The sequence below is a fragment of the Hemitrygon akajei genome, chromosome 5, assembly GCF_048418815.1.
Source record: "Hemitrygon akajei chromosome 5, sHemAka1.3, whole genome shotgun sequence".
Taxonomy (NCBI): Eukaryota; Metazoa; Chordata; class Chondrichthyes; order Myliobatiformes; family Dasyatidae; genus Hemitrygon; species Hemitrygon akajei.
This window is the reverse complement of record NC_133128.1, coordinates 69,193,180-69,205,343: the sequence shown is the minus strand read 5'-3', so window position 1 is coordinate 69,205,343 and position 12,164 is coordinate 69,193,180. Positions and strand designations below refer to the sequence as shown.

Sequence of the window (12,164 nt, the reverse complement as noted above, 5' to 3'; positions counted from 1 at the left end):
AAGATCAAGGACAATAAATGGCCTCCTGCCTTCCCTGCCTCCACAAAGGAGATGTTGCCAAAGTGTTCAACAATCGTTGGTGGTCCAATGCAATTTGATGCTAATTATTTCCAAAATGTAGACACAACTTTTTTCTCTGTTATTTATTTAAAAAGGCTATTTAGAAATATATAATTACTTTGTATTCAGCTAAGAAAGGAAAAGAGAAAATTATTTTGTAAGTGGTCAGCTCTTGAATAAATCACTTTATTAAACAAACATTGCTATTTTAAACAGCCTTTAATATACCAAATTTTCCAGTGAATGGATTATTTTATCTGTGCATAGAATTTTGAATAGGGCTGTGTGGTAAACTATGTGTATACCTGTCCGGACACGCCCCCCTGCTGACTGCTCCTGTGGCTCCTCCCACAGACCCCTGTATAAAGGCGATTGGAGGCACTGCTCCTCCCTCAGTCTCCAAGATGTTGTGGTCACTTTTGCTGCTAATAAAAGCCTATTGTTTGCCTCCCATCTCCGAGAGTTATTGATGGTGCATCAGGCTGTATTAAGTTTCAAATGTAATTAACTGATACAAGTTAAATAAGCCTTAGTAGCATACCCACATGCCTAAATGTCCTTCAGTGATTAATTTCTGTAATTGTCACATACTGAATTTGCCCCACTGTGGTTTGATTTGTTAAATCAAATATGCAGGAATAGCAAAAATTTAAAAAAATGACCTTTGAAACTGCACATTCACAACTTCCAGTCTTATCTGGGTGGAACCCTTGAGGAATTATCATCATGTGTATAATGGTTTGTAGTACCTGGCTCTTACAACTTCCCCACTGTTCCACTGAGATGAGTGACCTACTTGTTAAAAATAGTTCAGGTTATCCCTAAGGTATATATATAAGGACTAGAGTAGATTTTTCACATCTGAAGAGCAATGTTTATATAATTTATGGATGTTTTAGTAATGAATTTTTCATCAAAAGAGATTTGTACCTGGAATATTTAATTTTATTTTTACTTTTTTTTTATCTTTCCCCATTCCTTCAGAAGCTCACAAACTCACTCTATAACTTTACTATTATCTGTTATAAAATAGTTCAGATTTTTCACAATAATCAACAACTATCATGCTGTCGATAGTTTTTCATTTTACAATTTAGTCTTTAAGAATTTATAGAACATAGAACAGTACAGCATAATAGTGGCCCTTTGGCCCATGAAGTTGTGCTAACTCTTTAACCTACTCCAAGATCAATCTAATCCTTCCTTCCAACATAACCCTCAATTTTTCTATCATCCAAGAGTCTCTAAAATGTCCATAATGTATCTGCCTCTATCATCACCCCTAGCAGCACATTCCATGCACCTACCACCCTCTGAGTAAAAATACGGCCTCTGACATTCCCCTATACTTTCTTTCCAACACCTTAAAGTTATGCCTCCTTGTATTAGCCAATTCCACCCTGAGGAAAAAGTCTCTGACTGTCCACTCAATCTCTGCTTCTTACCACCTTGTACATCTCTATCAAGTCACCTCTCATCATCCTTTTCTCCAAAGAGTAAAGCCCTAGCTCACTCAGCCAATTCTTATAAGGCATGCCTTCTGATCCGGGCATCATCCTGATAAGTCTCCTCTGCACCCTTTCTAAAGATTCCACATCTGTCCTGTGATGAGGCGACCAGAATTGAGCATAAAATCACTAAAGTGCTTTGAAGGACTTGCTTCTATCCTGATGCTGCTGGTATTTTCCTTTGTCTTTACTATTTACTGGTCCACCATATTTTTCTGCTCTGTGTGTGTATTCTGGAGTTATGGTATACAGAAAACATTAAGTTCAACAGTGACCAGTCTTCAGATCTGAATGTGATTGTAGACTGAATTTAAAATGCAGCTCAGAACAATGGTCTTCTTGGAGTGGCAGACTGGGTTCAATTGCAAACCAGGAAACACCCTGTTAACCTGAGATGTCTGTATATGCATGAAAGCAGCAGAGACAGCAGTGATTAACGTTCAATTTAGGGTTTCTGGAGTGCTGGTGTGAAGATCTTGGTGTTATAAAATTATATGTGACTCAAAAGAAGCATTATGAATGCATTGTGACTATAGAAATTGTCCTGCTGTTACCTTTGACCTTTACAACATAAAAATATGATGTAGTGTTGGGTCAGACAGCTCCTCTCTAGAGTGACTCCAAATACTGTCAGCTCGCGTGTGCTGAATAAAGACTTTTATACTACCATCTGTGTGTCTCTCTGGTGGCCTTCGATGACAGTCACAGCACTGCTTCTGTTTCATTTTTGCACAAAAATCAATCCTGTTAATAATTGGTTGCTGGTTGAACATTAGGGATACACAAAAAAAAGTGATGAATTTATTTTTAGATACAATTTAATGCGAAAGGTCAGTGTTAACCAAAACATTTTTTTTGTCATGTATATAAAGGAAATGATTGGGTTCAGAAAAAAAATTAACTCCTAGGTATAACACAAGGCAATAATTCTTATGAAAATCCTCTTGTGACATACTGTTATGTGCTGGTTGTCCGCGTCCAACAATTGAACATAGTCCTTCGTGCAAAGTTCAACGTTTGCAAATAAAGGCAGCTGAATATGTGCAGTGAAGTGAATCGGGGTCTATCGCACTACTGAAGCTATCATGCATAGACAGTAGAACACATTTTAAGCAGCGAGTTAATGTCTGCTACTACTTAAGAAGCCTATCCAAACCTTTGGTGCTGCTCAGAGACTGAGAATGTACTGCTGTCATCCAAGCTTAGTTTTTATTTGCCCTTCCCACGTGGAACAACTTCCCCTAAACTCCAATGATTGAACTCTACTCTCTTCAATGAACTCCATTATCTCAGGATCTCTGTAACTTTGTCCAGACAATCAATTCTGAAGTTTCCCATATTAACCTGAATCTTTTCTCCAACTCCTTGACTTCTTCCCTAAATTTATCAATAGAACATATGAATGTTCTCCCTGTATCCTGATCATCCAATTTCCAATTCTGTTCCACTTCCTAATCATATTACTTTCCAGCATGGTGTGGGATTGCAAGAAAATGCTTATAATGTGGTTTGGGAAGGAATCAGAGTGTAAAGTGATGATTTTTCCTCTTCTATCCTACAGTGCTGAAATACACTTCAAAGAATTTCTAGTATTTAAACACTAAAATTGGTTTCTTTGCAAATGAGCTAAGGCTCAGCCAATGCTGGAAATCTGAATTCACATCTACAATTTTTACTTGCTTTATAATCCCTGGTATATTCTGATGTAACTCTGTCTTTTTCACCCCAGATACTTCCTAAACTGTTGGGCTTTTGCTGTATTTCCCATTTACTTTAGTTTTCCATTAACTGCTGTGTTCTCCATTTCACAGTTCTAGGAGGGTATTTTTCTCCCCCTGTCATCCCGCAAAAAAACAGCTAACCAATCTTCTCCTATTCAATACCAGTCTGTGTCACTCCTTCACTCCTGTTCTCAGGCTCCAATCTATCACAAAACATTCATTGTGTTCTTTTATCTCTCCTCCTTTGCTGCGAGTTTAAATGTGACTGTTTCTACATTTTCCCACTTTTAAAAAACCTATCATTGATGGTTTCTCTCTTCACAAATGGCATTTGACTCACTGAATATTTCCAGCATACTTTTGGTTTTATTTCACATGTCCAGGAGACTAACTGAATTCTGTGCCACAGGAAATTAATTAACATCACCCATAACCTGCAATGTATTATACATCAGCAATTTACTCTACTTCATCGAGAATAGTATCTGCATCATAATATGGAATTCAGCCATACCTAAATCTGCAATCTAATTGTTTCACTTCTCTCTCTTTCAAACTTTACACTGAATGTTTCATTACAACTTTAAACAAATGTTCACACTCTCTGAAAATACATTATTTTTCAGGGATTGCTTATCCCAATTGATATGAAAGTTTAAATTCACCCAGTAAAGGCACCCATTGTTTGCTATATTGCTATGATATTTGAAAGGTATGATATGAGCAAGGTCTCTTTAGAACTCAAAAGTTAAACTCTCTCCATAGTCTCAGCTACCTGCTTTTCCTCTCACTATATCCTCTATCATTTAATATCATTCTCAGTCACTAATGTTTCTATGTCTCTTTTATGCCTTCCTTAACTTATTATTGTTTATTTAGATAACAGGCCTTTCTGTCTAAGTGAGTACATGCCACCTCCCCTACACCCATGTGTCCAATTAACCTTCTAACCCGTACATCATTGGAATGTGAGAAGAAACCAGAGCACACAGAGGAAACCCAGGCAGGTCACAGGGACAACATACAAACTCTTCACAGACAACAGAAGAATTGAAACCTGGTCACAAAGAGATTTTCAGGAAGATGCTTCCTGCTTGGCATTGCTGGCTGCCGCACCTCCGACAGCACCCTTAGGACAGCTGCATCAGCCGGGGCAACCATTCATTGATGTTTCACTCCCTCAGCCCTGATAAATCTCCTGGTGGCAGAACAGTGGCAGAGACATCTCCCTGCCATCCCCTGCATCTTTCAATGGGGTTAGTCACTCCCCAATTTCTGTCCTTCCTCCTCAGCCACAGCCAACCACTACGCTACAATGTCTTTTCAATAACAGTCTTAAATGTTTACAATAGATATATTTTCAGTCAAAGTTGTGGATGCCATTCATTTATTTTTTTCCCTTCATACTGTGCTCTGTTTTCATAAAGGTATATTTGAGCCACACAATCTAAGCTGTCCATTCTGATAGAAAAAAATAGAAATGGTAGAAATACTCAGCAAATATATAAGATGTGACCCAAATTTTCATTCTTTATATAAAAGCCTAAGAATTAATTTGAAGAGATTAACAGATTCACTCAAGAAATTGTATTTCAGCTCAGCTTGAAGATATCAAATTATAGAAATAAATGATGAATGGCACAACCTGGATAAATTCACAGTGACAATGCACAAAGAGCAACAACTCACATTTAACACTCAACTTAGTTGTTTTCACAAGAGTAGAATCTTAGGGTCTAAACACAGGGATGTACTGTTAACAAAATGTATGGTCCATTTTCATGAACAAAGAAATCATAGAACCATGGATCAACATTTGAATTTAAAAATATAAAAAGACAAATAATAGACTACAAACCTGAAATAAGAAAGCATCTCCAAGTGAATTACTGAGACAGAAGACAAAATCTTTCTTTGGATGTTCAGGCACAGCCTGAACAATGCTGTTTTCAATCCAAACCATGTGCTTTGGCACACAATTCTGGTCCACTCCTGATCTCCCTTCCGCATCGTAAAAAAATAAGGTGCAGCCTAAAGTTGTAAAAGGTAAATAATTTTTAAGATAAATTCAATTAATATTAGTTCAATTATATTGGATAACAAAGATTAACCAGCCTTTTCATATCTGTCTTTTTCTACAAAATATCTGAAAACATAAGGCAAATTCACAACTATTGCAAACTTTAAATATTTAGGTCCATGTGTGTTTTTTCTAATTTAATTTCACACTTCCTCTGTTGAAGCTGAACTCTTTCCTGGAGTTCCAGCTATTAGCCTGAATGATGAACAGTAGAAGAAGAACTTCACAGTGAAACATTACAAATAAATCTGGCCTAGACATCACTGTTTATCGAAAGAAGAATATTTCCAAGAGATGGGAAGTTACTGTGCCATTCAGTAACTTCCCATCTCTTGGAAATATTCTTCTTTCACAGGAACATGTCTTCTATCTCAAACACACGGAGGCCAACTGTAGCTCATTTGACCCTGCAGATAAAACCTAAAAACTTGAAACTTTAATTCTGTTGAGATACTGCCTAGTCTAAGAACTTATTTTTCTGTTTTTATTTCCCATTTACAGCATTCAGAGTTTTGCTTTTATAGTTCCTTTGTCATTGCCTTGGTAAAAGCTCCACTCTCTATGGATGTGCAATCATCAATGCATTCCACTCACTATATATTTTGATCTGGGAGTCAAGCAGGGACTCCAGAAATGGCATTAAGTTGTGGTAGTAGGTGGTGAGGTTGGGCGGCAAGTACTGAGTTGGAGACAAGCACAGGATGAGACTTATGGATTCTTTATGTAGCCCTAAAGTAACATGCTCCTCCAGGATTGAAAATAATCTAAAAATAAGAAGTAAATTGAGCTTCTTCCGGCTACATGAATGATTAACTAACCCCAAATTTCATTGGTGCATCTGACAGTTACTGAATTGCAGTACAGGATATCAACATTTAATGAAGCTTCCCAAATACATGATGAAAGAAACCCTTTCTGATAAAAGATCAGTTAAAAGCAGTAACTCAGAGGGAAATAAACACACATTATTTTAACCATGTAATAGCCATATGAACAAAATTGGCCTGATAAAAGATGGATAACTGCCTGCTGACAAAATCTGTTTGCTACCTGTTTTGTTGGGAGAGTTTGCAGTTGTTAGATTGCATATCACACTTTCTAAGCCTACTCAAGAGTCTAATTTCCTTATCTTTAAAATGAAGGCTTACTTGGAAAAAGATCAGTAACAGCATATCTGTCCCATCAGAAAAGTTCAGATGGAGACAGTTCAAAGCTGCTACAGAGCATTCAGGCTAAGATCTACTTCCTTGAACGTAGGTGATTTCAGTGGTAGTACATTCCAACATAGTCATTTTAAATATCTTTTGATAACAGAGATTATTTCATTTGACCAAGAAGCCTCAAACTTCACTGACTAATAAAAAAAAGAAAAGGAAAACCTAGATCTTAATAAAGGTAGGAAATCTACTAAATTGGCATGTACAAAAGCAGTGGGTGTGATTTTCTCTCTTCTACCCACTTGCATCATTTCCTGTTAATAAGCCATGTATAAAATACTTGGAAAGAGGTTAACTGTTCTACAAAACAGTACATCTGTTACCTTCTTAAACAGTGAGATTTGAAATTAATTTACTTGGCATATGCTTCTTCATATCCTGATGTGCAGGTCCTGGAACTATTGGAATGAATAACCTGTTTCTGTTTCAAGAAGTTCTGTGCAAGTAAAAACTAATTGATGGTGATCTGTGGGATCTGGTGAAATGTCACTGGCTCTGTTTGATGCAAGCTCCAAATAGGAAGAAAAGCAAAATGTTATCCTGGTCTCCCATGGTAATTTGTTTCTTCTAACACACTGACATCTCATTGTGTGCATTTGTGAGTTAATGCTAAATGCTGTCTATGCTGCTTAATCAGTATCATGTTCTCCAGTGCTTCTTACCAAACCTCATAACAGAGATGTAAAAGTAAAGTGGGAACAACAGGATCCTTTTCTGGTTGGCTGCCAGCGACTAGTGGTGTTCCACAGGGGTCAGTGTTGGGCCCACTTCTTTTTATGTTGTATGTAAATGACTTAGATGATGGAATAGATGGCTTGGTTGCCAAGTTTGCAGATGATATGAAGATTGGTGGAGGGGCAGATAGTGTTGAGGAAACAGGTAGGATGCAGAAGCATTGAGACAGGTTAGGAAAATGGGCAAGAAAGTGGCAAATGAAATACAATGTTGGAAAATGCATGGTCATGCACTTTGGTAGTAAAAATAAGTATGCAAACTATTTTCTAAACGGAGAGAAAATCTAGGAATATGAAATACAGAGGGACTTGGGAGTCCTTGTGCTGAACACCCTGAAGGTTAACTTACAGGTTGAGTTGGTGGTGAGAAAGGCAAATTCCATGTCAGTATTCATTTCAAGTGGTCTAGAATACAGGAGCAAGGATGTGATGCTGAGGCTTTATAAGGCACAGGTGAGGCCTCACCTTGAGTAATGTGAACAGTTTTGGGCCTCTCGTCTTAGAAAAGATGTGCTGGCATTGGAGAGGGTCCAGAGGAGGTTCACAAGGATGATTCCAGGAATGAAAGGGTTATCATACGAGGAACATTTGATGGCTCTGTGTCTGTATTCGCTGGAATTCAGAAGAATGAGGGGGATATCTATTGAAACCTTTCGAATGTTGAAGGGCCTAGACAGAGTAGATGCGGAAAGGACATTTCCCATGGTGTGAGAGTCTAGGATAAGAGGACACAGCCTCAAGATAGAGGGGAGCCCCTTCAAAACAGAGATGCGGAGAAATTTCTGTAACCAAAGGGTGGTGAATTTGTGGAATTTGTTGCCACATGCAGTTGTGGAGGCTAGGTCATTGGGTGTATTTAAGGCAGAGATTGATAGGTTCTTGATTGGACATTGCATCAAAAGTTATAGGGAGAAGGCCGGGAACTGGAGTTGAGGAGGAGATACACAGCCGGGGTTGGGCAAAAGTAGAATTGGTTGCAAGCTTCTTCATCACATTTTCCATATCAAAATTACTTAAAAGTACATAATAATTGAAGACAATCCAATCCAGAAACTAGTCAATAATTCTTGAAGTATACAGTATATGAAAATAAAGTTGAGCTAAGTATAAAATAAGCATTTACGTCACCATATGGAAAATAATTACAAATGAAAATGCAGAGGAACATAATTTATGATGAGCATTTCACATTAATGATAGGATTTCCTAAAAATGATAGATCAAATAGAAATTAAATCATACCTTTCAATGATACCCAATAACATTTCCATTTTCTTCGCGTGGCTAATTCAACTTTCTTATTTTTCTTGTGGACTAAGAAGTTCTTCACAGCAAGTGAGCCTGCTTTTCGCACAGTGCCTTGGTCTGTAGTCTGAATATCTGACTGTCCCGGGGAACTGAGAGTGCCACTACTTTGCTCATCACTCATGGCTGACTCCGCTTCCTCTGGATTATCGGTGTTGATGACCGTTGACTCCAACGTACATCGAAAGTTTTCATATACACCCTGGCGAAGTGCATCTCCTGCTGAGCCAAGCTCACTACCAATCAATTCACGATTAAAATTAGATTGGTAGCCAATTGAACCACTAATATTGGAGTATCGGGAAAGATGATCATTATCTGTTGTTGCACCATCAATACCACTATCCGCACATTCACTTCCATCTCCTGTAGTAACGTCCTGCATAAGAAAACATACAAAAACATATCAGAGCTTATCAATTGATAATACAACTTGAAAAATGGACATTTCTGAAAAAATAACAAAATAAATACAATTCTAAATGCATTGCAATTACAGGTTCAATAACATTTACTTTATCCTCCACTCTTTTGCAAACTACCATGCTGATTGGAAATTTGTGGCAGTGTGCATCTGCATAAAATAAAACCTGCTTTCGAATGGTGAAGTAATACTGTTTTCCTGAGAACCTAATTAGTTTGCAATTAAAAATTCATATAGGTGTCAGCAGCTATAAAACTGTTACAATTTACCAATTTTGCCCCCAAATTTAAATCTATCAGTAGTTGTTGAAATGTAGCTCTTCTGTATCTCAAGTCAGTCCTTCCATCATTGCATTGCCAACTCACTTTCAACTAACCATCTGTAAATGTATTACTGTGTTAAAATAGTGTGAAAACTTCAGCTGAGTTCTTCACGTTAATAGTCAATTTAGTTCAGACAAGTGCAAGATGCTGCACTTTGGTAAGTTAAACCAGGCAAGAACTTAACACAGTAAAAGGGCCCAAGAGAGTGTTGTAGAACAGAGACATCTTGGCTACAGGTACATAGTTCTCTGAAGGTAGAGACACAGGTAGTCAGGGTTGTGAAGGTGAAGTTTGGAACCCTTGCTTTTATCAGTTCAGGGCACTGAGTACAGGTGCTGGGATATCATACTTCAATTGTACAAATTATTGATGGAACCACATTTAGATTATAATTGCAGTTCTAATTGCCAAAATATAGGAAGAATGTCACCAAGCTGGAAAGGGTATAGAAAAGATTTATGAGGATGTTACCAGGACTGGAAGAGGAGGCTGGATAGGCTGGAACTTCTGTTCCCTGGGGGACATAGGCTAAGGGGTGACCTTCTGAGCTACTTCAGAGAATGGGTATGATGAATAGCCATTTGATTTTCCAAAACTAGAGGCAACAGATTTAAAGTGAGGGGGGGAAGATCTAAAAGGGGATTGCAGGGCAACTTTTGCACACAGACAGGGGCGCTTATATGGAAAGAGCTGCTAGAGAGGAGAGTACAATCACAGTATTTAAAAGATAGGTTCATGATAAAAAATGGTTAGAGGGATATGGGCCAAACATGGGGAAAAGGAACTAATTCATGGAGACCACTTGGTCACCCTAGAAGAGCTGGGTCAAACAGTCTTGTTTTCCATTCTGTATAACTCTTCTAATTCTAAGCAATGATATAAACCTTCATTTTAAAAGGCTCAAGTTAATCATTAAGGGAAGGTCCTCCCCAGTCCATTTTTGTATATTTTTTTGAGATAAAACATGGAAGATCAATAAAAATAGTACATTTGATGTAATCTGCAGGGACTTTAAACAAAGTTTTTAACCAGCAGACTGGTCAGGAAAGTAACAGACTATAGGATCCAAAGGCAAATGATAAATAGTATCCAAAGTTAACTCAATATAGAAAGCAAAATTGGTTGAAGAGTTTGTTTTGTGACTGGAACACCTCTTGATTCAAGAAGCTTTCATGATGGCTAACTGCAATCTTCATAGCTGGCAAGCTCTTTTTTTAAAAAACTATCTGCAGGATATAGGAAAATTGCAACTGGATCTTAATGTGTGCATGAAGTAAGCTTCAAATCAGACATATGTAGGCAGTAGAAAAAGGTTATAAATTGTGCTAGGCCAACTGTATTCAATTAAATCCATTTTGGTACCTCTCGGTGTAGGAAAATTACATTTTAGCCAGATAAAATGTTTTAGAACTTTATCCAAGCCACAGGCTTTGTTCCTATAAGCCCATCATAGCTGTAATCATACCACTAAATTTTAATTGAATTTGTCATTTTAAAATAAAGTCAGGAAATTTCAAGCCAGTTAGCTAAATGTTAAAAAAAAACGTCCTCATTTTCAGAACACTGATGCTTGTTTTAAGTACTCATGAAAACCTAAAACCCATAATACAGTAAGTGTATACAATGAACTTACTGAATTAACACGTAATAAATTATTTTACTAAATACCAGGATACTTTTTTAAAATCCCGTTTAAAAGAAAATAAATACCTGTGTTGTTTTGGATCTTCTGACATACGTGGTTCTATTCTGGTCATTTTTCTGGCTTAATCGCCCTTTAGAGGCTCCTTCAGAAAGACAATGAGACTTCCTGCAGGGGAGTGTAGAGGCAGCATATGAAGGGATAGTTGCAGACCAAGTCACAGTACTTGCATTTTCCATATGCATTGTCCCTTGCGAATGAGCCCTCAAATTCCGACAATATGTGATAAATCTATTTTTCCGTGTCTTGTTTATGTTCACACCTGTTGTTTTCTGACCATACAGCTCATTTAGAGAGTTGGTACGGTGGTTTCCACTTAATTGTTCCAGATCCATTGAATTACTATTTATTAATCTATTTCCCTCATATTCTTTATCATCTGGGTTATCCAACAGATCCTCCGTGCTGCTTAAACGATCCTGACTTACATCAGAATGGGAGAACTCCATGCTATCTTGTCGCCACATGTCAGCAGATTTAGATCGTTTTTTTCTGATAGTTGTGCTTTCTAACACAATTGTTCCATTTCTAGTAATGGGAAGCAGATCTTCAACCTTTGTTTTGGAACTGGAATTCAGCCTTATTTCATGAAAGTTTTGTATTCCCTGTACAATGTGCTTGTCCAAACAAATATCAAGTTCTTCTGCAGTACTCCTGCGCCTGTCACTGGAAAGTGAAGAACCTGTATGGTATGACACAGGTCTCACACTTTTACCCATCCTAACTAACCAAGAAGGGTGAATAAAGTCTTCTGCCAAAGTGTGTGTTCCTGAATTATCTGCATCCAGCTCATCCCTTGCCAGTGATTGTGGGATGCTTGGAGTGCTGCTAGATTTAGTACTAGTTTCTGAATTTCTGTGTGCAATTCTAACTGCAGATGCAGGCCTGGCTCTGTGTGAGATTTTAGCTGGAATACGAAGTGATCGTGACATTTGCCTTCGTGCCAGACTTGCATGCTCATCTCCAGAAAATGCTCTTTCACCATCATTCTGGCTCTCTGAATTTCCCATGTTTTGGTATGTCTAAAGAAAAAAAAAAGAATCTTCAGAATTTGAGATAAAGACATGCTGTGGAATCATAATGAGAAAAA

At 37.7% G+C, this 12,164-nt stretch overlaps 1 protein-coding gene across 7 annotated transcripts in view; it reads right to left on the bottom strand.

The window, feature by feature from the left end:
* tiam1a (TIAM Rac1 associated GEF 1a) overlaps positions 1-12,164 on the bottom strand; it is a 313,320-nt gene that overhangs the window by 193,910 nt on the left and 107,246 nt on the right. For all 7 annotated transcript variants that reach the window (XM_073045684.1, XM_073045683.1, XM_073045686.1 and 4 more), the window contains 3 exons: positions 11,083-12,096; positions 8,563-9,004; positions 5,148-5,320 (listed from right to left, as the gene is read on the bottom strand). In XM_073045684.1, coding sequence (XP_072901785.1) covers positions 5,148-5,320; positions 8,563-9,004; positions 11,083-12,084 — 1,617 coding nt within the window. In that variant the 5' untranslated portion in view covers positions 12,085-12,096. The remainder of the gene's footprint in view (positions 1-5,147; positions 5,321-8,562; positions 9,005-11,082; positions 12,097-12,164) is intronic.